We start from the raw sequence: 27,474 nt of genomic DNA, 5'->3' as shown, positions 1-27,474 counted from the left end.
GAACCTCATTGAAATGGAAGCACAGACATAAAAATGGAAGGTGTGACTGAAGTGCGCGCTGTACATACAGATAATTGTGAAGAAATTAAAGGAGAAAAAAAGTAAATTACAAAATTATTGAAATGGATGTAACTGTTAGCAATATAATATACAATTAAAAGTGGGCACACTTAGTGCTAAAGGAGTTCCGCAAGCTATTTCAAACTAGGTTTTCCTGCCATTTGTGTCACTTCTGTACCTGGTGTTCTCGGGGTTTCACTAATTTAATTCTTTTACCTTCCATCCCTGCCGTGGAATACAGAAATGTTACTGGCTGTGGTCCTGCAGATTGGCAAACTCTGGAGTGCAGTCAGGTTGTTGTCCGCTCTGTGACTTCCTGGCATTAACCTGTGATGAGACACACAAGGGTGATGCTGCTGCAGTGTCAGTGTCTGCTGTGAACCCTCCTTCTGTCAGCAGGTACAAATGCGTGCCTTCACTCTCACCCAGTGCCGCTCCTGTTTGATGGACACACTGCTGATCCAGGTCCCTTGATAAAAGCCCCAACTGCCTTTGCTTGCACATGCAGGACACTGTGTGTGCATGAGGTGAGGGAGAGATGTGCATGATCCTCCAGGAAGTCATTGGTCTTAGTGCACTGTTCCTCTTCTGCTCTGCTCCTCTTTAGTACCTGTTTAGCACAAATTTGCTTCCTTGGGAGTCTTTCCATGTGGCCCGTCTGTACAACTTCCCAGATTTTATCTTTGCAAACTGTGATAGCGATGCCTCTCATCTCATGGCAGGGTAGCCAAGAGTTTCCACTTCTACTGGACTCCATTAAGTAACAGAGTTGAGGGTTCGCAGCACCCGAAGTCTGAATTGTATTTCTCATGGACGTTGTGGACACAACACTTCTGTCTCTGACGCAGTGGCTTTGGCATTTATATTGTTTTGTACATACATAAAGATGTGCTTTTCTGTAAATGCAGATCCATGTACTTTCTCTTAAATGCTTTTCCCTGCGTTTTCTGAGCTTGCATTTTTCTGGGCATTATCACAGTTCTGCCTGGAATGCATCAAAGTTTCTCTCCTTCTCTCCCTTCATCCTACACTTACTTTCTATTTCTGTGCTGCTTCTTTCCCACAGTCCCCTCTGGTTCTTTAATCAAGGGAGTTTTACAGTAGCCAGAACAGTGGCTGTCCTGAATGCCATTTTCTTCCATATTATTTGTCATGTGCTTAATCTTATGAAATAAGATAATCAGAAATATGCAATCAGAAGAGTGAGCCACTTTTTAAATGTTTTGCAATCCTGTGCATCCTCCAGACAGCTTCACACCTGTCTAGAGTGTGTGTAATGGGAGGGAAGTGCCATTTGAGTTGTGACTCTTTGTGATGAAAGTATTTCTAAAACTAACACTACAAAGAACAGGACAGTTGAAAACACTACATGAGCGACCCACCAGAGTTCCAGACCCACACTGACAAACTCCTTAATCAATCAGGACTGCAGACTTTGAGAAAAATGCATTTCTATGAAGAAATGTTTAGTTTTGATGCTAACAAGAAAATTTCTCCTGTTTTTGGACACCAGAACTCTACCAAAAGCCAAAATTCCAGTGGGAGTTCTTCACCTTGTTCTTCTGCAGCACCTTAATTGCTGTTTGACTGCTGCTTCCCATGCTAATGCTGGATGCAGCGTTTCAGTAGGATGGAGAGCCCGGAAAGTACTTTGGGATAGATAGGGTTAGCAAAGGTGTATCCTGCTGACTGACTTCACCCTCCCCACTCAGTTTATCGCCCCGGAAACCAGCACCACTGAGGCCAGAGTTTTTATCAAAGTGGTGTCAGAGGACAGTCACACCCCTAGTTCTCAAAATTCTTGCCTAGCTCTGATTCAAACAGAGGGCAAAAAGTTAGATGTACTGCAATAGCAGGGATGAGGATGAAGTGTTAATCAGGAAGGGAAACATGCGTCTGTAGCTTCCACATTGGCGATATGCCAAGGATATGTGAAAGGATTACACCTGTGCATCCCCTACACCAAATCCCACCTCTGTTAAGGTTGTCCCTGCTGTGAATGAAAGCAGGCAAAGTTGCTCTCTGCAAACGGTTCCATACCAGGAGACAGACCCTCTGGGTCCCTGTCCACCATTTCCTTTCCCTTCCCCTACCTCTGCAGGGCCAAGGCAGGAGAATGGGGCTGGACCATCTGGTCTGTGGTATAAAATCAACACACATACTTTAAATGGAAAAATGCAATTCAAAATACAGTGACTCACAGGGCCCTTTTCTTTTCTGAAAGATCGCAGTACCTCACACCTCGTAAGTTTGCCCCTGATTATAGAAACAGCTGGAGAGGGGCCTTGCACTATTGCCTGAAATATGCACTTTGGATGGAAAATAATTTTGGTCTTAAGTGTTGTAAAGCAAAACCCACCTCAATAGGAAGCTCTCATGACCTGATGTTTCCTTCTGTGTTTTTCAGATGAAGGAGCCCCAGAGCAAAGGAGATTTGCTGCCCAAGCCGGAGCCCAGGACCCTCTGGGGTGGGGAGGACACAGGTACGGGTGGTGTGCTGCAGGGCGGGCAGCGGGGCTGAGCAGGCAGCGTGCTCTGCTTCTGATGCGCCTTTATTCTGGGCTGAAGTGCTTTGTCTCCAAGCCAAGCCTAATTGAAGGATGTTTTTCATGTTAAAGTGAGACGCAGGCTCTCACCCGCGGAGTGTTTGCTGGGCGAAAACAACAACAACCGCACTTGCATGCATGGCCGCAGCGCACAATGTGCAGCACAAAGGCTCCAGAGGAATTATGCAATGGCATAATGAGGAGAAACAACAGAATTCTAGCAGATCTGTTTAATAAGCTGTCAGACACGTTTCAGCATTGACCTGCTGTGTGAGCAGAGCTCTTGTTAGCTATAGCTAGAGTCCTCTGAATGCATCTGAGGGCAAAAGTGGCCACTCAGTGACCCCTGGTCTGTATGCAGGAGAACTAAGCTGTGCACAAAGAGGAGCCTCAGTAGTTTTGGCATAGATAGATTAAATTGAATATGTTGAGCTCACATGCATTCTTCTTACTCCATCTCCTTTTTATCTTGGAGTTTTGTTTTTTAGAGGGATGTGGATTTTTTTTTGTGTGCTTTGTTTGTCTTTGTTTCCCTTTGCCTAATAATAAGCTTAGATATTATTTACAAATGAAAAGTATACCAGATTAACTTGGATTGTTGGTATTGTGGTTAGATGACATGTCAGAAGTACATTTAAACCAAGAAAAAACTACCCCTAAAAATGCTGTGACGACACAGTGCAAATGTCCCAGTAAACATAAACTGCTCCTAACATGACAGTAGATGTCTGATCCTGAGGCAGATTTCACTTGGATGTTTGGGTGATTTTTTTCCTGCTTTTTTTGCCATTTTTGCAACTGCCCCCCTGGGAAAAATCCCAGAAGCCTCTGTCCCCATTAGGAGGAAATCTTTCACTTCCTTGCTTTGATTTCAAATACTTAATGGTCTTGGTTAATTCCCCTGACCTATAACCAGTCTTGGCTTCTATGCATAGACATTAAATCCTGATCTAGATGATAAACTTTTATGAAACAAGTTTAGAAATACATTCAATTAGCTTAATATGCTCACTCAGTCATGAGATCTCACGGTAGTGTGTGAATGCTGCAAATTACACTGATTCCTAAGCAGTGGTAGCTATAGCTATAACAGATTCTTTTTAAAAAAATATGGTAGTCCACACAGGGAAGCTGATTTAACTCATTCGAGTGGTGTTTTCTTCTGCCTGAAGTGCACTAGGCCAGTGATTACCCCGCTACGAGCTATGTGTGCAGTGGGAGGGCTCTCAATGTCCTTTTGCTCGCTCCTGCACTCTGTTCACTACCAAGTTATTGTCTTCTCAGTTAAGTCCACAGCTGGCTACATGTGGAACCCCATCTGGGAAATGACCCAGTTAATAATACAGTATTTAGGGACCACTTCTTGGCAGTGGTGATGAGATGGGGATGCTAGCTGTTCTTTTCTTACCCATGTTAATTGGGTATCCAGGCTAATTTCAGTTAAAGCAGAAAAAGTGCTCACGGTTTGCTAATCTGGGACCTCGTCCCAGAGTAGTTGAAGTTTAAGGGCTGTTCTGCCAGGGCACAACTGCCAAATATAAAGATTACAATTTCATGCCCATGGCATTTCTCAGTTTAATGAAACATCAGCTTTTTTTCTACTTTTCCCTTATCTTTTCCAACAAGAGCCCTATTTCCTGACACAAAAGCTAGCTCGATTAAAAAATGTGATGAAGGTGCTCTAAAGGCACAGCTTGAAATTCAGCTTTGCAACTTACAGAAGAGAATTATTTTACATTTGATTTTTCTTTTAATGCATTCATTTATACACTACAACATGGTAGCAGATCAAAGGTCTAATAAGCTTAATTGCAGTTAATATGTGTCTCTCTATGTGTCATACTGAACTTGCACTAAAAAAGAAATGTAACAGTCCAGATTGAAGGCATGAGAAGTCCTTCCAGATTTCCCTGCAGGTCAACCTTGAGCCACTGGTGTCAGGCAGGAAACAGAACTCCATGGCGACTCAGATGCTGCAATTTGCAAGGTCTGTGATGACTTCACATTCTAAATTTTTTGTAAAAAATTGTGCTTCCAGTACCTGTAGCTCTGAAGAATTTTTCTCAAATAAAAACCAAAACCATTGTTTCACATGAATTCAGACCTCTGCAAAGGGGGTGCTGCTGTCACAGTTGTCACTGGTTTTTGTGACAAAGAACAGACACCATTCTTCTGACTTACAGGAGAACTGGTTAAAGAGGAGAAGAATCAGTCCCTACCTGTGTCATTTTCTCTCCCTTGACTATGAAAGAAGGCTGGATGAGCTGGGTTTAACTTATTCTTGGAGATATTCAGTGGCAGGGAATCCTTGATGTCCATTTTCCTGGACAGCCCATTCAGATATAACACAGAACTAAGTACTTGCGGGGTTTAATACTTTTTTTTTTTTTTTTTAATTTGCATCTTTTTCTGTTGATTTATAAGTCTGGCAGCTGACCTACTATACCATATGGTGAAGGAGGTCAGCACCAAATTGGCCAAACCAGAACTCTGGATGATTTCTTCCCGAGTGTGGCATTAGATGAGGTTTCCAGAGGATCTGCTACATTGTTGCAGTTATGGAGGATGAAGGTAAGGGAGGGCAAGAGGATGAAAAAAAACACCAGTGGAGAAAATAGCAGAGTGATGAGGAGGTACTATATCCAGATCTGACCTTTCTCTTGCCCTAACATTTCCTTCACAGTATCCCTTCCAGACAGTATCTAAACTGTGGCTTTATTATGTTTGAGGTTCTGTTTCCCCAGCAGGGATCACATTTTGGCAAGACCTTAGAGGAGAGCACCGTATGTTTGAAAAGCAGTACAGGGGCCATCATCTACAAGCTTTTTGTGTGTTATGCACACAGCTAAGCAATAAATAACACAAATGCATGGGTTGTTGCAAGATTATTAGGGTGAAGTTCTAGGAAAATGTGTCAGAGAAGAGGAGTATCAGGAGTCTCCTGGTTGTTCATTTCTATTGATTGACTCCTGCCCAAGGAGAACTATTGCTCTGAATTTTATAGACATTGAAATAAACTAATTTAAAAGGTCATATTGTGAGGATCCCACAGGAAAAGTTGCTATAATTTTCTGGGTTTTTTTGATGTTGCTTGTAAAAGTGACCTTGACAGTGGGCATGTGCTTATGTTGCTTCCTTACAAGGAAAAAATACAATTTTTTTTTTCTTTTGTCTTGGTGGTCCAAGGTTTCTCTGTGTTATATTTTTCTGCAATACATTTTGCAAAGAAATCTGTGTGACTGCACTTCTCAATGAGTGAGGTTTGTCCAGGAAAGGGGAACCCTAACCAAGGCAGAATGTAATGTAACAGCATGCTGGAATCCATCAGCCCTTACCACCACATAGCACGAATGGATCCCGTAATAGAACAGGCTGACTGCGGAGACTTTTAATTCTTTTCGCACCAATGCAAGTGCTCTGAGGTGTTTCAGAAGAGAGAAGGGCTAACTCAGGCTTGCTAAGCACTAGCCCCTAATTACCTTTCAAGGCCCTAGGCAAAGAGCAGGGTGTCCCTAGACTGATTGCCTTAGGAAAGAGTTGAAAGCTTCTTCAAGGACACCTTCTGCTTCTTCAGCTCCTGCACAGGAGACAAGAGACTTCTGTTCATGTGGAGAAGAAACTATGTTTCAAACTTTTCCATGTAAACAGTAGCAATGACTGATGTCTAAGACTGTTTGAAAACCTCGGAAATCTTCCCACTTCTCAGGAATTTGTGGACTGAGGGGTGTGATCTCAGTCACTGGCATAGATTCATTTTAAATTATGTCAACAGTCACAATGCTCTTTGATATCCTCTGTAGTCTCAAGTAGATACTTACATATGCTTTGTCACTGTACTTCTCAGAAGGCAATTTGTGAATCAGTTCAGTGGTGAGGGAAATGAATTAAAACCCTTTTATTATAATCAGAATTTAATATATTTGAGGAAAATTGCTTAGTTTACCTGAGATATGTTATCATTTTCATTTAGTCTATCACATCATTCAAACAGTATTGTCTTGAAATAATTACTGAAGAAGACAAGATCTTGTCTGTGTAAAACACAGCAGCATAAACTCATTTACTGCAAATTAAAACAGATGGAAAATTGCTGTTGCTTTTAATGTGGCTGGACAAAAAATAAGATTGCAAGTATGTTAAAAGAGAATGCAAGACTGTGGCTTACGACCTGTCCTAAACAAAGTATTTAAAGCATCCCAGTAAAAAAAAAGTGAATTTATTCATGCCAAGGAATTGGAAACTTTAAAAGAAACACAGCCCTGTAAAAAGCATTGGATGCCTGTAGACAGCCCCAGGAAAAACAAAAATTGAACAAAGATCTCATTAGAGTAACTCAGAGAAAAGACATAAATATTGAAACAACAAATAAAGAATGTTCATTCTAGAGGCACACATATACATCAGTGCATGGATGTGAATCATCCCACTAAAACTAAAAGGCTACTTGTCTACCTAAAAAATAAAAACCCGTGTCTGCGCTGGTTTGTAGAACTGAGAGTATACATTCTAATACAGGGTGACCTACATGGCCTGGGCTCTATAGATACCCTTCAAGCTCCAGAGCAGCCTGGATGGGGGATAGAGATACTTCTCCATGCACACAAGCTTTTTCCTCCTAGGTCTGTTACTACATAACAGATGTGTCAGAATCCCAACACAGTTTTAACAACAGAAAGTACAGGTTCTGCTCTGCTGGGCATGTTTCCTGGGCTCTCAGCATTGTGCTCTGCCTGCACATCTTCTAGCACTTCCACAAATGTAGGGTTTTGAAAGGGAGGAAAAACCGATGGGACAATACCTGCATGAGATGTATCCCATTTAAAGCAAGAGTTAGAGGTATTCTACTTATGCCAGAATTACCTTAGCTGTTCAAGTTGCTTTATATGATCCTTCACTTAAAAAAAAGAAAAAATATTATTTTCCTCTTCCCATTCAGGAGGGATTGGCTAACTGAGGGAAGCACAGAGAACTCTTCACTAAGTGTTTTGAGGGGATAAATACATGTTTGTCGTGTTTTAGTGCTATTTAGAGGGGCCCTGTGGATCACCCATCCCACTCCAAGGCCAGACTATGATCAGTGCTGGAGCAGGTCAGTGTGGCTTTTGTCTGATCAAGGCTTGGAAACCTCCAGGGACAGGGTTTCCTCCAGCTCTCAAAGCAGCCTGTACCCAGGCTGCACTACGCTCCAGTATTGCATTTTGTTTCCTAGTGGCCAAGCTGAACACTCATCTTGCTGCTTCTTCTTGCACCTTCTGTCACCACTGGGAACAGTTTGGTTCTGGTGTCATCATAGCTGTTGATCATGAAGTCATAGGCTGCTGTTCAACTGCCTTTGCCCCCCTCCTCATCAGATTACACAAGCTCAGCTCTTCAGCCTCTCCTCAGTGATATGGTGCACTAGAACTCTGATCAACCCAGTAGCCCTCCACTCTGGCTCCCTCCAGTTTCTTAATGTCCATCTCTAAGTGGGTGGCCAAAACTCTCCCGTTTTCCACATCCTATTTGACTTCGCCCTATGAGATAAAACCATGAGAAATGATCTCTTTTACTTGAAATAATTTTGAAGATGACTTTGAACTCATGATGTTCCACTGAAGGTGACTATAGCTGATGATGTTGCTTTCAGAGTGCTGGCTTCAACGTGATGCAGCTAGGAAGAAAGAAAGGCCTGAGAGAGCACTGGTTTGTGTGCTTCATTTCATCTGTAGAAGGAGAAATGAAGAAGCAGATTAAGGCAAAAAGATTACTCCAAGGAGTAGTGGAAAGGTTGGAAAGAAGACAGAGGGAAAAACAAGGCTGAAAAAGAAGACATGACAAAGACCAGGGGAGCAGTGCAGGAAATTACACCATGACACTTTTGCTACACTGTGATACAGGAGAAATGTAGACTAATATGATCTACTTAGCAAAGGGGGATGGGTCAAGTTTGAAATCATTTAAGCTAAGAAGTTTCATTCTCCAGAGAGGGGAAAGTCAATGGCAAAACGAGTCCTCCAAATAATTGTCCCACTCTACATCATTGAGCACGTTGCCCAGGAGCTTTATTATGACAGCCCTTGAAATATATCTTTCATTTATTTCAGTCCCTTTATAACTCTGCAGGAGAATTGCATTTCTGTTCTGGAGTAGAAGATCCAAAATATCCTCTGTTAGGGATTTTGTCTCAGCTTTCTGTGCTGCTCACTTGCACCAGCATACCCAAGCTCCCCTCTCTGCCTCCCAGCTGACTGAGGAATGACTTAGTAAGGGGAATCAAATCTGGAATTTTAATTGGCCCTTCTGGAAATGCTATTTGAAGTCTTCCAAAACAATGAACAAATTGTCCGACAAGGACTTCCTTTAAAAATTACTTCATTGCATTGAGGGCAGTACATTACCCTCCCACAACTCTGCGAACATCTGATTAACAGCAACTTGCTCAAGAGAAAATGAATAAGCAGAACTTCACTTTACACAAGAAGAACTGTCACATTTTTGGAATTCTTCTCTTGGTTCTGGAAAAAATAATCACGTGACAAAACCAAAGGAGTGAACAGCCCTGACATCACAAGGGCTGGCAGTGTACTTCAGACCAGACAATGTTTATGGAAAGATGAGGGCTAAATTTCTATCCTGTCAAATCTGTGCATGGTAAAGAAGTGCCTTGGCAGGCAGGATCAGAAAGGGCTTTCATTGTGTTCGCACCTTGCTGCCGTGCCTATTTCCCTGGAGTTTTTGTAGCACAGACGTATTCCAGAGTTTTTGGAGGTAAAAGAGAACAAACTCCTCTCAGAAAATACAGCCTGGAAAATAGCCTTCTCTTTTTATAGAAGTCAGAGCATTGTTTGTGATTCTTGCAGCCAAGAATGGCTCTACAACACTGCTATTTCCGTGGGATGTTGTGTTTGTGCGACCTACCTTCAGCTGTTGTGCCGTGTTGCTATGTGCAAAGGCTGACAGCTGGTGTGTTTCTCTCCAAATTAGTGCCTGCCTTTCACTCTGGAGTGAAGTAATATCTAAATGCAGGGCCAGATTCCAGTTCTCTATGGAAATGCCCCCAAAACAAGTGAAAATACTACCAAAACACATGCTTTGTACCCATTTCCTGATCAGTCACTCAATACTTCCTCTTTCTATATGGAGTTCCCCACACACTCCCACACCAGTTCCCTTTTTTTTTTTTTTTTCTTTTCTTAGCAGTCTAAACATTTCGTGTTGTGAAAAGAATTCAGCATCTCAGCAGTTCTGCATTTCTTGTAAGCCGGCCTCACAGAAGTGTCAGGATGCTGAGCCATGCTCGTGGATGATGGCATATAGCCTGGAAGCATGTTTTTGTTCCAGTGGAGCCAGTTCAGAGTAAAATGTGATTTTGGAATCTATTTTAAGATTTTCTGTGAAAATGACAGTGTCTTACGAAACAGGACTTTTTACAAGTCGATAGCTGTAATATACTGATAAAATAGTTTTTAACCAGTTTAGCATTCTTAAATTGCTTAAAGAGAATTTGAATTGCCTCTTCGTTCCAAGCAAAGGTTCTCTTGGTCCAGGATCTCATCTCCAGTAATGGTTCGTGTTAGGTACCATGCAGAGGTGTTTCACGGTCTTTGACAGTACAGGAAGTCCATTAAACATCAGATGGTGACCTAAAGTAATAGCTGCAAATTTTTTTCTAGGTAATCAGTAAAGCAGAAGAAACACAGAAATAAAGGAAATAATATTCTCAAAACACTCTTGATAAAGGCAAGTGAGTGAACACTCAAAGCTTAGCTTCATTATAGGGTTTTTTTGTGAATTTGAATCCTGTAGCTGTGCTGCACAAGATGGTCCGTTGATAGTTTTCCAAAAAACTAAGCAATCCCTGAATTAACAGGACTTGAGAGACACTGTTAAAGGCACAAGATAATGAGAAATGTTCAGAGATGTTTATGTCCTTTCCTGGCAGCCACGAATAAGCTTATTTAACAAAGTGGGACCTGATGTATCAGTCTCATAATATTCTTCAATATTTAAAAACACCACATCTGAGAATAAAAATATGTATAAAGGGAAAACACTCATTATATTAATGAAATAATGTTGGTTCTCACAGTTTCTAACCTCGTAATAGCCTTCCCCCCCTCCAAGAACAAAACACATTTTCCTATTAAGCTGCTTCTAACAAATATGTTCACTAATTCATTAGTCACTACTGTACATATGTTTCAGTGAGCACAAACGCATGAATAGAAGTCATTTTATATTATTCTATGATTCAACTCACACAGCCAAAGTGACTTGGAAGTTCTCTAGTTGTGGTTGCAGCACCTAAAGACAAATATACATGAAATAATCAAGGCAAATGCTCTGGGGTTGGAGTGGTTACAGACCTTTCATCAGTGTGACCTGAGACTTGATGAAAGAGTTGTAAGTTCTGTGTATCCTTTTCAACATAGAAGAGTTAAACAAGATAGAATAAATATGTATTCCATTAAAAACACAATCACAGCAAAAAATATATAAATATATATCTATACATACTGCTAAATACGAGAAAAATGTGGTCTGTAAAAAATGCTTCATAATGCTATCTCCAGACAAAGCTAAGCATATTTTACTACCATTCTATTCATTTTGAAACAGATATAGTGAAATCAAAATAGATTAGGCAGTTGTAGAGTTACTACTCAGCTGAATCTGGCATATGCAGATCATTGCTTATTTCATACTTTCATATCTCAAACACTGGCACAAACACCTTTTCCTTTCTGAGAAATATCTTTCCTTTCTGTGCCTCTTGTCTGCCACTAAGCACTAAAGAATTCAAAACTGTGGATCAGGTCAAAAACAGAGTGCTACTTTCAAACCTCATGGAACCTGGGAGAAGACAGCATTCGACTTTGATCCCAAGTCCAATAGTTGTAATTTAAACCACTGTTTTGAGTCAGTCAGTCTGTCTGGGTCAGTCACCAAAGGAGCAAAAAATGTTTTGCTTTGTAGAAGGTGGGCTATATATCAAATGAGTTGAGCATGAGATTGAAAGTCACAAGCCTTACAAAATGTTTATTCTGTTTCAGGATCATCATATGACAGTGGCCCAAGTCATCCAACTTCCCCATCTCCTCATTCTTTAAAATGTCACCGTTAATATTTGCCTGTGTGAAGGTTTAAAGGGCTCAGGATAAAAACATGCATAAGTGAAAATCATTGCTGAGTGAAAATCGTGAATAACAGCACTAGTAATGGAGTTCCCTATAAGTGTAGAGAAGTCCACAGTGTTATGCTTTGCAAGTGACTAAATGCTGCCATTAGCAGCTAAATTATTCTTAGCCTTTCTGCATTTAAACTTTAAATTTGCCATCAGTGGTTCGTCTGTCTGCACTAGGGGTAGAATACCAAAGGCCAAAAGTCTTGTTTTCAGTCCCCCATCTCATTGGAGAGTACCTTGCTTAATCTCTTTATGCTTTTATTTCTTCAGCTGGCACTCTATCCGTATTTCTAAAGAACTCCACTGTCAACAACGTACAAGCTGCTTAGTAATGTTTCCTATTGCAACAAGGCACATTGGCACATTCACAACAACTCAGAGTTCCAGGACTTAATTTTTCTAATGCCCTATTAAAAATATATAGAGATGGTCGATTTTCTTTCTCATGTTCTTCCTTTTAATAAAAAAATAAATTCTATAGTGTTATTAAGCCTGCCTTGTGTGAAAGATTGAGGCATTATATTCAGCTAGGCAGAGAGGTGTTGTGGTCATCTCACTGAGGGTACAGAGATTAGTGTCACACTGAGAATTATGTACCAGTCACACTGCATTCACCAGGAATCCAGTAAGCTAGACCTGCTCTTCTCCATTCCTGCATGCAAGCATTTTCTGAAAAAAATATAATATTATAAGGTTCTGACAGGAGCATTACAGAAATTTCAGAAGTAGTTGGAGCATGGCACACTTGCAAATCTGTATTCCTTTTTTTTTTACGAGTTTAAAATAACGGTGCAGGGAAGGTGTGCAAGGCCAATGGCACTATGCCTTGCCCACTGAGTGGGCTGGGACATGTCTGCCTCCAGCTTCAGCTGCGGCAGCTAAAGAGGCTGTGCCCAGCTGCTCATCACCTGGCTGACTAATGCAAGTCAGTGGGAGCTCCCATACGGAGATCTGCCAGCTGATCCAAGGGTTGGTAACACCCACCATGTGGCTGCTGATGAGCAGATGCAGATGTACAGGGGCGAGGCAGCCCTTGCTGCAGGCTGGAAAGGTCATATACTCACAGCCTGTGGCCCACTGCATGACTGTGCATGGGTGGGTGTCTGTGCTTGTCAAGCCTTGTGATTCTTATCCCTGAATTGGATGAAAATTTGGAGATAGTCAAATATGAGTTAAGAGGAAGAGACAAGAAACCTCAGAGGTAAAGTTGTTGGATCTGATATACATAGCAGCAAATGCAAGACTTGTTACTCAGACAGCCAGGTTATATGTTCCAGCATCTTCTTTTGGTCTTGAAGCCTAGTAAATATCTGGACAAAACACTTGAGCTTTTCTTTGTGGAGTCACACAAAGCATTTACAAAAAAGGTAAAGACAGCTTCTAGCAAAGTAAATAAAACCCATATCAAAGGTTTCCAATTCACTTTAGGGCTTAAGGTGTTAAAAAAAATTGACTAATTGGAACACTACAAAGAGATTCACAGTGCAGTGAATGACTGAACAGGTTTGAAGATGGCATCTGGAAGTGAAAAAGAGAAATTAATGCTGGGAATATTTGTGGCTTTTTGTTTCTGTGTCAGCCTGTGAAACAGCTGTGGGACTTGTTGTCTTACAGTAATATTCTTTGTGGTGATCTTGTGCTGTGGGAAAAGCACTTTCTTGGCATTTCCAACGTGTTGGATGGTGGCAGGTGATGCTACCACTTGCCAGTTCAATGTGAATATGGTTATACTTCCTTCCTTCCTCACAAATCTGGATTCAGGTCCTTCCTGGCATAACAGCCTTTTAGGTGTCAGTGTTCCAAGTCCCTCATTTTTCACTGTGATGAGTGGCTCCTGCTGGGAAAGGAACCAGGGCTATAGTAATATCAGATATCTCAGTAGCATTCCTCCAAGGTACAGCAAATACCTGCAGTGCTTGCTCTGGCTCTTGCCATCCAAAACTGTCTGTTTACAATGCGTGTTATTACACAAATAAGGGTACACAAAAAGGCAGATATGGAATATACGTTGCTGTACAGTAATCTTAATCTAGATACTAGAATGGGAGAAAGTTAGCTCCACATTTAATTTTTGGTTCTGCCGCAGACCTCCCTCAGATGAGACACATTGTCTACCCTGTGGTTCAATTCTCACCTTTGTAAAACAGAACTAATACTTTCACATCTGTCTGAGATGACATCAGACTCAGTGCAAGGCAAGATAAAGTCAATTAATTTTAAGAAAACTGGTATGTCTTGTATATCCACTGCACCACACAACCACACAGGGCTGCTAACTGGAAGCCAACATGTATAATTCGATCTTGAGGAGCACTATGGAGAGTTATAACCATGTTGAAAGTATTCTTTCAGGTCCATAACTAAATTGGACTAAGGTTGGGAATCTCTGGCTAACATATGTGTTGTTTAAACTTGCCACAGGATTTTTTCTTTTTTGTAAATATAGATAGATCAGGAATAAAATGACCAGCTCTCTCAGTGTATGTTGACTAAATGATCCCCTAAAGTGATTCCACATCTTTTATATGTAAAGCTTCAGAAAAAGGAAAGAAAAAAATCACCTGTAATTCAAATCAGCCTCTTGTTATCTGTGGGTTTCAGGACCAAACTCCTTCAACTTAACAGCAGACACTGCCTGACTCAGGCCACAGATGCACTGAGTTGCCTTCAGGGTGCTTATTTGTCTCTTCTGACCAAGGAGGGTACCTTTGGTGACTATATGCCTAACTCAAGTAACAAAACTTAAGGAGAGTAAATATATTATGACTGAATATAAAAATATTTTTACTCTATTCTGGACCAGTTACCTAGGGCAAAATTAACACTTCTTCCCTTGCTCTCTATCTTAGACTAATTAATCTATGCTCAGAGATACTGTAATAACCCCACATTTATCTGGGTCATGCAAGGGACCCAATGTCTCCTAAAATTATAAATCATTGAACACAAATGACTATAGATAAAGCCCTGTTCAGCATGCATGTTTTGCATCCTTCTGCCTGGGACACCTTTTAACACTTCTTGAAAGAAAACCTCCTACAAATAACAAGGAATATTGAAGCAGTCAATATAATGGCAAGAGACATGGTGGTATCACCAAGAGGAAGAGCATTGACACCTGGCAGTGTGCATCTTCCTTTATCAGGCCTCTGTTTTCACATTGCCAAGAATCTGAATTGTTGTTTTGAGTTTGGACCCAGATGAACTTCTCTCTAGCAAAAATTCTTCTCTTTGACAAATTCTCTCACTATTTACATCATTTGGCCCCTTATCTGCAAGGTTGCTGGAGGATTCACACCCTTTCTTTTAAGATAATGAACTGATGATGATGACAATCATGATGATGAGGATTTTGTTTATACATAAAAGACATCGAGATATCGTGGTAGCCAACACCTAGTGGAACACCAGATGAAGAGATAAGGGAAAAAGAGGTGACCTCATAGCTAGGTTAGTTCAGTTGATATTTGTATTTCAGGCCACGTATTTCATGCAAGATGTGCAAGGAAAACTTGTTCAAATTATGTCCTTGATAGAAAATGCCTAAATGCCCCTCTGCTATTATCCTTTCAAAATTGAAGTTCTGGAAGAAAAAACCTGAATGCAAGAGTCAGCTGACAGTACATGCTTATACTATTAATTCTGGAGCTCCTCACATACGGCTGTCTCATGACCAAAGGAAACCAGCAGACTGAACTCATAGCATCACTAAGAATCTTCATTTTTCTCATGACTCGTTTTTTTTTAATAACTTTTCCATCATATGTTTTCACTTCCTTTTCCATATTAGCATTATTCAATTCTGATAAGACCTTGTTCTGTCCAGTCACAGTTCATAACATCAATAATGAATTTAGGTATCTGTCATCCAATGAGGTTTTATGAGAATAAGCTAGACAGACTACACAATATTGCAAGGACTTTTACTAACCTTGGGGCAGCACACTCCCAGGAAGGCACACCCAGAGGAAGGCACACAAATATGGTTTTTCTGCAGCCATCCCTCTCTGGCTGCTACAGGCTGAAATACCTGCAACATTTACTCATAAAGTCACAGCAACAACAACTGTGTTAGACTCAAAACCCTGTGCTGGAAATAAAATCAGAGGTCAGGGCATTGTTTATCAGCTATTTTAACTAGAGGTCAGTTCACCTAAAGAATGCTGTAATTTTCCACTCTTTCTACAAGGATGGGAATTACATTTTCTCAGCAGAGCCCTGCATCACTCTATGATGCTGTGAGAGTAATCCCTTGGCACTAAAGCCTCTTATTGACTATGCAGTAAACCTGCTCTGTAAGCATCAGAAAAGGGAAATAAAAGATGTTCCAAATTTGTATTTGACAAAATATGACACTGAAATCAATTAGATGTTTCCAGATCAATGGGAGCTTCAGCCAATAAACTTCCTGTCAACACAATGTCCACAAGACTTGTTGACAGCATTCGAAAGCTCCCGATTTAAAATCTCTGTTGGGGATGTTATTAAAGCTGTTACTCAGTTCCTTATCTGTTTGCTGCTACTTGTAGACATCATTTGTGGGGACAGCATGAAGGTCTTGACTGAAAGTTTTGGCTGTTGCACACGAAAATTACTAAGGTCAGAGACTTGTTTGTTCAGGATTTACAGGAGGAAAATAAAAGCTTCCGAGATTTTGCTTCAGAAGACAGATGCTGTTAATGAGTGCCATTGTCTTCTGTAGTTGGGGACTGTGTCATCCCTGCAGTCCAAAGCCGGAATTTCATCTTCATTTATTTAACCCAAAGCCAAATACTGCTGAAAATATTTGCAGAATTTGAAGAAGTTTCCTTCCAGAGTCAGCCAAGTAATTTTAGGAACCTGCTGCATCCTAAGGTCTTGATTCAGCAAGATAAGTAAGCAGGAATTCATTTATTCAGCATTGAATTAATTGCCAAACTGAAGTTCAGAAGCTATCAGAGAATTGAATTCCTGAAGGATTGAGGCACTGAATTCCACATTAGACAATGAGGACCAGGACAGAATCAGAAGACAGCTCACAGATTCCAGTTACCATGTGGGCTGCTGAAGCCTCTGACCTTCCTGAAGGGCAAGAGGGAGAAGCTTCTGTGTGTCCTGTAAGTAGTATCAGGCAGGACTACCACCTGCCTGCCCGCCACAGATGAAGAAGCCCTCCAAGCAGCGAGGTTTTTCTAGGGAGACGAATTTACACAGCTCAGCTACTGCTGAATGAGCTTTGAACTGCATTGAGCAATACGGGACCACACTAGTGATGAGCTGCTGTTCGTTCTTTAAGATAAATTGATTCACATCCCTCCTGGCTTTACTTCAGGTACGTCCCAATCTCTGTATCAGCAGGACCCTGGCGTGACCCATACCAGTGAGCCAGCACGTTGTCTGCTCTGCCCTCTGCCTAAGCCACCCATGGTTCCAGCAGAGTCTGTGTCTTTCTGCATCTCTCACAGCCTGGATGCAGGGCTCTGTTTTGGATGCTGTCCTGGTGAAGAGTTTGATGAGCATCAGTTTACCTAGTGCTACTTTTACGTGGAATACAGTTACTTGGCAGAGTCAAATGCTTCACATTAGGTTACAAATCAAATCAGTTATCTTCCTTCTTGCCAGTGAGCAGCAGTTCCTGGAGTTTTCTGAGTTGGTTAAACTCTGGTACTAATAAAGCAGTATCATGCCACTCAGAAGTGCAATATAAGACTGTCAGAAGGTCAGAAGGGGCAGGTCAGTCTGGGTTACTGGGTTAGCTGGTTAGTTATCACTATCTAACACTGCATTAATACATGAGAAGGAAAGAACAGGCAACTATTCAGAGATATGCTCCAACCTATCCCTGGCTTACAGGAATTTGTGGTACAGGAATATTGAAGGTCAGACATGCTGTCTGTGTAGTCAGATCTTGAGTGTTTTTTCCTATTAATTTGTCCATCCATTCTTGAACTCATCCATTCTTTTGGAGTGCGCATATTCTGGGGCAGAGTTCTACAGACTTTTAATATTCCATTTGTGGAATCTCCCTTTTTATTTTCAACATCCACCTTCTTTTTTTATTATTATTCATTTTGCTTTGAAAAACTCTTAATTTAGAATTTCAGGACAGTTTGTCAATTTTTTTACACTGAGGTAGAAGTGCAACATGAGTGTGGAACATCACTGTAATTCTTTGATTCTTTTCCTGTATTTATTTTTCAGCTGTACCATTGTCTATACAAATTCTTAATGCAATTTATTGAGATATTCACAAGGTCTGATGCTTTCCCATAAGGTTTGGCATCCGAGAAATGGGATCTTTGGTTACTTATTCCTTTCTTGTGTTCCCTCATGCCTTTCAGCTGTTGAGGTTTGCTGCCGCCACTGTAGGGAAAAGTTTTAAAATGCAACCTTAGGACACACTGGGCTTTGGAGAACCCAGCTCATCATCTTCAAAAGCTGCGTGAATTTTAACTAATATAATAATAATAATTCGTCCCTTGGGTGTCATTCCTCCCTTCCACGTTAAGAACGTCAATGCTGCGAGGCACCTCGAGCACGAGGAGGGGGCGAGGGCCCTGCCGGCTGCGGAAGCCGGCAGGTGGGTGCCGCACGGGCGGCGAGCGGCTTCCCGCGGCGGGGCGCGGCCGGGGTGCGCGGCGCCGGGCCGGGCCGGGCGGTGGCGGGCGGCGGGGGAGCGGTGCCGCGCGGGCGGGGGGCGCCGCCGGGGCGCTGCCGGCGGAAGGCGCAGGGTGCCAGGTCGGAGCGGGGCGCCGGTGCCGCCCCGGCGCTATCCGGCCGGCGGGGAAGCCCGGTCGGGGGCAGCAGCCCCGCGCCCCCCGCGGGCAGCAGCAGCAGCAGCCCCCACCCCGCCTCCGCCCGTCCCGGAGGGAAGAGGGCGCAGGACCAGCGCCGTGGGTGCGCGGCCGCTCGCACCGCGCCCTGCCGGGGGGAGCGTGGGCAGCGCAAGCTTCCGTGGGGCAGGGCTGGCCGCGGCCGGCAGGTCAGGGAGGGCCGGAGCGGCCCCCCCGCCCCGCTCCGCCCGTGCGTGTTTGTGTGCGCGCTGATTACAGTAATTTTGAGGGTGATGTTGCAACGGGGCAGAGTGTGCGGGGCGGCCCGTGCTGAACTTTATAACGCTCCCGCATGTCAGCCGCCCTCGATATTGCGTCCATAAAGGGGTCAGCGGGAGCGCCGGCCGGCCTCGCCGCCCTCGCCGCCTCCCTCCTGCCTGCGGGCCGCCCGGCCAGGAAGGGGAGTTATTCGGGATTGCAGCAGCGGCCGGGAGCGGGAGCCCAGCCACAGCCTCCGCACCGCCGCGCCGCGCCCGGGGTCCCGGCAGGCAGCAAGATGAGGGGCAAAGAGGAGAAGTCATCGCTGAAAGGTGGGTTCACCGTTCCGCCCTGGCAGGAGAACTGTTCTCCGCGGGGAAAAGAACCTTTCCAGCAGCGGGGTCCCCGCTCAGCGGTGCACCGGGGAATACAGGCGGGTGCGTGTGGGGTACAGCTGAGGCAGCTCTTGGCACGAACAGAGGCCAGGTGACTTGGCGAGAGCAGCAGAGCCCTTGCAATAAGACCGACGCGGAGCGGGGGCGAGGGCGCTGGTGTAGCCGTCTGGAGCGGGGGCGCTTGCGGGCCGGGTGGGGGGCCGCGGCTGAGCGGGGAGGAGGGCAGTGGGTGTCAGCCCAGCAAGCTGGGCAGAACAGCGGGTGGGTTGTGCTGGAGACTGCCCGGGGGCTGGGAGCCACTCGCCTCTGTGCCTCTGCACGCTGGCAGGAGCGTGCCGGGGGGCCGTCGTCGTGTAGCCTGGAGATGCCAGGGGGCAGCGGGCAGGGGACGGGGATTCCGGTGACCCTCCAAACAGTGGACCTCGAGAGGTTTTTAACTGCAGCACTCTGAAAACAGTACAAAGGGGAAGAAAAAACTGTGTCTCTTCCAATCTATCAAGCCTGGTTTTTTAAGGATAGTTTTGAATCCCACATTTTATTGGGGGATTTTTTTTTTTTTTTTTTGCTCTTCATTTACATTAATGAGAGTGGCAATTTCTGTGTGCAACAGAGTCAGGAAAGCAACAAGTGGGAGAACCTAGATCCCTGCCAGCTGCGGTCCCCATTTCCTTGCTTCTCCCGTCGCCGCTTCCTTCCCTGGCGCCGGCTCCCTTCCACTTCCCGCACCGGCACGGCGGGAAGGGCCCCTTGCTCCGGGAAGGACACCGGAGGCTCGGAGCGGAGCCGGCAATCATCCCTCTTTGCTCTTTCCCTATAAGGCCTTTCCAGCACTTTTTTAAAGACCTGTGCCAAATTCACAGGGGTCTCTCTCTTCTCCGGGTCATCCGTCTTGCTGTTCAGGGCGAGCTGCTGCCTGTGACGGCTGCTGTGCTGCGGTGGTTGCCATCCCCTCCGAGGCGGAGGTACAGGCAGCTGCCAAGGGATGCCGCCCAGCGGCCGGCAGTGGTTGTGGGGGGAGGCAGCAGCAGCGGGTACGGAGAAAGAAAATAAAGAGTAAAAAGACGGTCTTCGGGCGGGGGGAGGATGGGGGCAGGTTGCAGCTGGAGCCGCTGGCCGCAGCCCAGCGCCCTTCGTTCAGACAGCGAGGCGAAACACGCGCATGAATAACACCCCGTCGGGTGGAAAGTTCCAGCCGCCGGTAGGGCGCAGGAGCTCGGCACCCGCCGGACGCGCCTGACCCGTGCCAGGGCTGGGAGCGGGGATGCGCCCGGAGGGGGAGCCTGACGGGAGCCCGCCGTGCCTTCCCGCGCTCCCCGGCAGGAGGGCCCTGGCTGCATCGTTTTTCACCCTGGGCTTTGTGCATGCACCAGCGCTCCTGATGTGCCCCCGGCGCGCCCGCAAGGAAGCGACTGAGCCATTAAATCGCAGGTATACGGTGTTCCCAAATGACCGTGTACAGTAAAAACCAAATCTGCAGAGCAGAGTTGTTTCCCTTTTTCTTCCCCCCCCCTCCGTTACTGCACTTGTCCAGCCCTCGGTCATCTCCCTACCTTTTCTAGAAGCAGATTTCTGCTCTCTCCTTCAAGTTCAGGGAACAGATTATTTTCACCCCTTTGTTTCCCTTTTTGGCATTTTGGTTTTTTAATTTTATTTTCCTTTTAGTTATGCCCCAGCCAGGATCAGGGCAGTGCACAGAAGGGACATTTGTTTGTTTTATTGAAAACCGGGCAGGAAATTTTGTTCTTCTGAGTCACTGCGGCTCCTTCAGGGAAACGTCAGCGTCCCTTATCGCCGCTCAGCCGGTGCGGCGGGACCGTGAGCGGACGCGGGCTGCGGGGCGGTGGGGGGGACACCCACAATTTCGGAAGAGGTGGTCGTCCTAAAGACAGAGCCAGATTTCAACTTTATATAACCGTAAAATAAGTAGGGCCGGATTAAAAAATAAAAGGAAAGAGGGAGAGAGAGCCGGGGTTCGGGAGTTTGCTGTCAAGGAAAAAAAAAAGGGATTTGATGCGTTTGCCTGTGGATGCTAGGCATCCTGAGGCAAGGTGCTATGGCGGGTACTGGAGGGGGGGGGGCTCCCCTGAGGGCTGCGCCCAAGGTAGGGCGGTGGTAAAGGCAGCGACGATTGCCTTCCCCTCCCACCCTCGACGTCCTCCGAGGCGACCAGTGGCCGCCCCCCAAAGGACGTCGAGGGGGGGCGATCGTCGCCGCCCCGCCCCGGTCCCGCCCATCACCGCCGCCACTTAAACGCCGTCGGGTGCTCCGCCAAGTCAGTGCGGTGCTGGGAGCTGGTGGTGCGCTTACTGTTTATCCCCCTCTCGCTTCAAAATGACCGTGAAAGCAGCTGAGGCGTCTGGTTCTACCTTGACCTACTCGAAGATGAGAGGGATGGTGGCCATCCTCATCGGTGAGCGGCGTGGGGGCTTCTTTGAAGATATTCAAGGGGCTGTGGTTTTTCTCTCTGTGATTTTTTCTGGCTTAACGATTTTGTTTCTCTTTTCCTTTTACATTATAGCTTTTATGAAGCAGAGAAGAATGGGACTAAACGACTTCATTCAGAAGATAGCCACCAACTCCTATGCATGCAAGCAGTAAGTATCAGAATTTTTGGGGGGATTTCAGTCACAAATACCACTACATATTGCGAGATCTAGTTTAAAAATAATGCTTGTTTACTGTAATGCCTCCGGCATGACTGTTACGGAAGAGTTAATTTGTCTTGTTGAGGTGTTACTCACTTCTCAACGATCTCTGTGAGCTCGGTTTGGGACAAATAAGTCAGAGAAGATTTCTAGGGACCCGTCCCTATTTTGTGCAGTACTTAGCGTATAAATAATTTTCTTTGTACGATGAAACTTACTGTCTCTAGAAAAATTTTACTCCTTAAATCGAATGGATTGTTTTGGTTGCCTTCTGTAGCAGGCTCAACCAGAACTTCTCTTCCGCGATACACGCTTGCCCTCTGGTGGAAAGATCTGCCTGCTGCTCCTGGCGACTCTCCTAATAATGCGTGCTCTTATCCTTGCAGCCCTGAAGTTCAGTCTATCTTGAAAATCTCTCAGCCTCAAGAGCCTGAACTTATGAATGCTAATCCTTCTCCTCCGGTAAGTAGATTTTACTCAAGTGTGACGTTTTTAGAACATCAGTTCTGCCACTAATAGAAGTGTAGCAAAATTAGCATCATGAATACTGTGCTAGTTCAGCTCATAGCACACTAATGTAAACAAGAAAGAGTAATCGGGTTGGACTGAAACTTTTTTGTTTCAAACATGAAGAAGAAATTCTTAAAAAGTGTTATTAGTTGTTATTTCATTCTGGAATTAGTCTAAGACTTCAACAAGAACTTCTAAGTAAGCTATGGTTGTTAGACTCCTCTTAGGCAGTGCCTATTAACTTAATATATCTGTTAAAAATCAAGTTTTAGTGGCAAGAAGAGTGTTAATCTTTATTTTCAAGGTGACTTTAATTACATTTTTTAAAAAGAGAAATTGTTGAGACTCTCACTGCTGAACTGTTTTAGTGAATGTGGTTTCTGCTCATTTTTCTAGCCCAGTCCTTCACAGCAGATCAATCTTGGCCCATCATCCAACCCACATGCCAAACCATCAGACTTCCATTTCTTAAAAGTGATTGGAAAAGGCAGTTTTGGGAAGGTAAACTTAACTTTTTTTTTTTTTTAATTTATTTACTCTTGAGCTCTTCTGTGAAATACTGGAGAGTGGGGTTTGTACTGCCTTTGGTTAATGGTGGTCACTTAAACCTGAGCACGTCCTGCTGCCCAGTGCAGGGAGAGGGAGTGGGAGCAGGGATGCTGCATTCGAATGAGTCATAAAAGAGCCAGGGAATTCGGTTCACTAGAGCTGTGAAGAATAGATTTACTTTGCTTTTGGAAGGGAAAGAAACTAGACATCGTATCTTTGGGCTAGATTAATCTGCCAGCATGGTAACAGTGTTAGGCATTTCCAGCAAAGGGCTTGCACACTGAACCAGAGGGATGTAGCAGTGCTCAGCAGTTAACGTAAAGGCTTGTTGCTTGTTGTGTTTACGAGTTGTTCTGTATTTCAGTATTGCTCAGTTCTGGAATTTTATGCACTTTCAGGTCCTCCTTGCACGGCATAAGGCAGAAGAGCAGTTCTATGCTGTTAAAGTCCTGCAGAAAAAAGCAATCCTGAAGAAGAAAGAGGTAAGCTACCTTTCACGATGCCATTCCAATGTCCATCAAATACATTTTTACTGCAACTACTAAGCAAGTGTACTAAACATTAATGATTTCTGGTGTTTCAGGAGAAGCACATTATGTCAGAACGCAACGTCTTGCTGAAAAATGTGAAACACCCCTTCCTGGTCGGGCTTCACTTTTCCTTCCAGACTGCAGATAAATTGTATTTTGTCCTGGACTACATCAATGGTGGAGAGGTAAGCAGTAAGAAAATTTAATATTATTTCCTATCATGTGCATGGTGGTAGGGTAGACATTTTCACCCTTCCTTTTAAATACAAAAAGAGTTGCAAGGGGAAAAGTCATGGGGGAGAAGTTACTAGATTGAATGCTTCTGCCTGCCAAGTTTTGAACTACCGAAGGATCGTTAGGCCATTTCCTGCTATTGTTCTCCTTTGCTATATATATTGAGTCTAATTAAGTGCATTGTTAACAGGCTTTGGCGCCGTTTACACAACTTTGTTCTCTCTGTCTCCTGTAGTTGTTCTACCATCTCCAGAGGGAGCGTTGCTTCCTGGAGCCGAGAGCCCGATTTTATGCTGCTGAAATTGCCAGTGCACTGGGCTATCTGCACTCCCTGAACATCGTTTATCGGTGAGCAGCCTTGTTCAGTTTGTTGTACAGAAGAAATATGTGCTTTGTTGAATAAGCATTGAAAAGTTCAGCTCAGTAGGTGCTTGGGATTGCTTTTAATATTTTGTGGTGGCTTAGTAAACCTCTGTAAACATCTGCACCCAAAATATTTTCACTGCACCTCCTCTAACATTTTTCTTCTTTCTTCTCCTCCTACAGGGACTTGAAGCCAGAGAACATCCTGCTTGATTCACAGGGGCACATTGTCTTGACTGACTTTGGACTCTGCAAAGAAAACATAGAGCACAATGGCACGACCTCCACCTTCTGCGGCACACCAGAGGTACAGCCAGCCCTCAGCCCCCACTCTCAGAGCAACAGCAAGAGCTGTTCTCATCAGTGAAAACTGACTTGTCCCACGTGTATGTACATCTGGTTAGATGAGTAGGGCCTTCTAATACAGGGCTGCCAGTGAGGGCATGTAGGACACGTGGAGCTTGCTGAGCAGGAGAGAGCAGCTCTCAAACCATCTGCCTGTTTGTAAAAGTCTTGTAGCTTTCCTTTAGCTTAGCTATTGCTGGGATTCAGTAAGCTGCTTTCATTTAAGAATGGGGAGGCTTTCCTGATGTAAAGATCCTTGTAGCTCACATGGATCTCTCCCTTCTCTTACACAGTATCTTGCTCCTGAAGTTCTTCATAAGCAGCCCTATGACCGGACTGTGGACTGGTGGTGCCTTGGAGCAGTCCTGTATGAGATGCTTTATGGCTTGGTAAGCAACGAATCCTTCATGACAGATCAAACTAGCTAACTCGACCTTTCCCCACAAGAAACCCCATGCCTGCCTGTCAGCCTCATTAACTTCTTTTCTGCTTCCCACAGCCACCCTTCTACAGCAGGAACACCGCAGAAATGTACGACAATATCTTGAACAAACCCTTGCAGCTGAAGCCAAATATTACCAACTCGGCTAGACATCTCCTGGAAGGCCTCTTGCAGAAGGACAGGACAAAGAGACTTGGTGCCAAGGAGGACTTTGTAAGTGCAAACTGGCCAGTGCCCACATGGAGTGCGGGACGATGACTGGGCCATTCTGTTTACATTAGCTTGGGTCTGAATTAATCTATTTTTCTCTCTCTTAACAGATGGAGATTAAGAATCACATCTTCTTCTCCCCAATTAACTGGGATGATCTCATTAATAAGAAGATTACACCCCCTTTTAACCCAAATGTGGTACGTATCACTTCTAATTATAGAGTGCATGGAGAGTGTCTTTTTACCCCTTGTCTTTGTGGGCTGCCCAGGAGCCAGGGGCAAGTGGCCAGACGGCTGTGTTTGGGGAGTGCAACTTTCCTTCCCCTGTCTGTCCAAAGTTAAAAATAAGTGGTAATTGACTTTTTGCTGATAATCCATTTAAATTTAGCTGGTTTTTTTGTTGTCTCACATGCTTCATTTGCATGGCAATTTTAAAATAATCCCCAGCCTCCCCATTTTACCAAGGGGAAGTTAAGGTACAGAGAGCAATGAGCTTCCCTAAGGCAGAGTTACATTTGGCTTGTCAGATACTAACATGGGAAGTGAGGGATCAGGTTGTGGAGGTTGTTCCCCATTGTTTCCTGAGCATTTTATAAACTACATTTAATAACTAGGAGATCAAGGTCCTCCCCTGCAAACTGCTGTGAGGCAGAGTGGCATGTTTGCATTTAGCTTCTGCTGCATGAGCTTAGTGTGAGTGTAGCCATAGTAAATTGAATCATCTTTTTTTTAGTGAGACAGTGTGCAACAGGATACAAAATAAAGGTCAAACTAAAACTGTCAAAAGCTGCTAAACAGTGGGCCTGAGGTGATAACACTGTGAGTGTCCACACAAGGGTGCTTGTCTCCATATTGAATTGAACTGCCCACTCACAAAATATTTGGGTCTAAATTCCTCTTCTGCCCTTTCCACAGAGCGGCCCCAGTGACCTGCGACACTTTGATCCGGAGTTTACAGATGAGCCAGTCCCCAACTCCATTGGCCAGTCCCCAGACAGCATCCTCATCACCGCCAGCGTCAAAGAAGCCGCTGAGGCTTTTTTGGGCTTCTCTTATGCCCCACCTGTGGACTCTTTCTTGTGAACGTTTTTCTTTAATTCTTTTTTTAATAATAATAACTACCATTATTTTTATTTTTTGTTTGGCCTTCTGGTGGAACTGCCAGTTGACCAGTCACCTTGAAAGAGAATTTGCACATTTCCACCATGGCAGCTTTGCAGCCTTAATTTCAACAACACTGTTTGCTGGAAGCTTTTTTGAAGAGCACATCACTCTCTAAATGAGCTTTACAGGCTTTTCATTTCCATTTGTTCTTCCCCCAAAGTGGTGCTGCCTCCTTGGGAAAGAAAAAACAGAGTGACTGCTGCCATAGACTGCTACGGCAGATCGTAGGAGTAAGAACAAGCTGTTTTGTAATCGTGCTCGAAAAGCCTTGCCTGAAGATCTATCTGAACGTGATAAGGATTTTATGAAATGTGCCTTTTTTTCTGATGAGATCTTGTGAGCTCCAAAGCTCTCCCTGTTGCAGAGTGTGTTTCTCAGTTCATTTATGTGGGTTTACTATGTGAACAAATGGTATGCGTGTGGTCTGCGTACTACAGATGGACTTAGTTTAAAGCATCAGTGTGACACTTGCAGGATACCACAATGTGGGGCATTGTTTGTTTCTTCCATATTTGGAAGATAAATTAAGTGTAATTTTGAAATTTCTTTTGTAAATCTATACTGTCAACTAAAATTATTGAAATGAGCTCACAATTACTTGTATCCAAATGCTTGAAGAAAGCATTGCTGCTATGAAAAAAAGATTTCTATTTTTAGAAAGGGTTTTTATGGACCAAAATGCCCCAACTGCAGTCGGTCAAAGCTGTTGGTTTCTTTTTTTTTTTTTTTTTTTTTTTTCTTTTTTTTTTTTCTCTCTTTTAGTTTAAAATATATCATCTGTAAAATGGGCATTATTTATGGTCTTGGGGTTTGAGGGATTTTCATTCCTGATTGTATGTATTGTAAAAAAGATCTGTACATTCAGTTGTAACTCTAGATGTATATTTAAACTTACAGACTTACTTGTAATGTATACCGTCATTGTAATGTAATATAATTAACCTGGTTATATGTATCATATTTTTTTGTGACCAGACCCATTGGTTTGCAGTAAAATCCTGAAAAATACTTCCATAAACTCTGTCTTATTTTAAAACAAAGGTTTTTAGCAAGATTTAAAAAAAGAAAAAAATTAAAAATAAATCCAAGCTGCCAATCAGCTAAGATAATTTTGCTTAGGTGTGTGATGGTTATTCCATCTGTAGACTTCTTACCATGGATACAATTTGGCAAAGTACATGGATACAACTTGGTCTTCCAAGGGCTGTGAAGAGTGGTTGTGTATCAGAGTGGGTTTTCTTTCATGGTGCAAATACTCCCACTTCCCCAAAATGAGTTTCTCTGCCACTAAAGGTACTGCTCTCTG

General features: G+C 43.8%; 1 protein-coding gene across 3 annotated transcripts in view; it reads left to right on the top strand.

Annotated features, from left to right (window-relative positions):
• Positions 1 to 27,176, top strand: part of SGK1 (serum/glucocorticoid regulated kinase 1) — a 71,419-nt gene extending 44,243 nt beyond the window's left edge. Inside the window, exons 3-14 of one of the 3 annotated variants that reach the window (XM_032101783.1) lie at positions 2,468 to 2,543; positions 21,693 to 21,768; positions 22,206 to 22,281; positions 22,726 to 22,830; positions 23,277 to 23,360; positions 23,462 to 23,593; positions 23,878 to 23,990; positions 24,189 to 24,312; positions 24,644 to 24,739; positions 24,850 to 25,005; positions 25,113 to 25,202; positions 25,920 to 27,176. In XM_032101783.1, the coding sequence (XP_031957674.1) occupies positions 2,468 to 2,543; positions 21,693 to 21,768; positions 22,206 to 22,281; positions 22,726 to 22,830; positions 23,277 to 23,360; positions 23,462 to 23,593; positions 23,878 to 23,990; positions 24,189 to 24,312; positions 24,644 to 24,739; positions 24,850 to 25,005; positions 25,113 to 25,202; positions 25,920 to 26,087 (1,296 nt within the window). In that variant the 3' untranslated portion in view covers positions 26,088 to 27,176. Of the gene's footprint in view, positions 1 to 2,467; positions 2,544 to 18,732; positions 19,112 to 20,261; positions 21,585 to 21,692; positions 21,769 to 22,205; positions 22,282 to 22,725; positions 22,831 to 23,276; positions 23,361 to 23,461; positions 23,594 to 23,877; positions 23,991 to 24,188; positions 24,313 to 24,643; positions 24,740 to 24,849; positions 25,006 to 25,112; positions 25,203 to 25,919 lie in introns of those variants that run through there. The other 2 variants (XM_032101784.1, XM_032101786.1) reach the window with 2 other exon arrangements.
• Positions 27,177 to 27,474: the final 298 nt, after the last annotated feature.

The sequence above is a fragment of the Corvus moneduloides genome, chromosome 3 (assembly GCF_009650955.1).
Source record: "Corvus moneduloides isolate bCorMon1 chromosome 3, bCorMon1.pri, whole genome shotgun sequence".
NCBI classification, from domain to species: Eukaryota; Metazoa; Chordata; class Aves; order Passeriformes; family Corvidae; genus Corvus; species Corvus moneduloides.
Note: the sequence above shows the minus strand (reverse complement) of the source record. Positions and strands in the feature narration are given on the sequence as shown.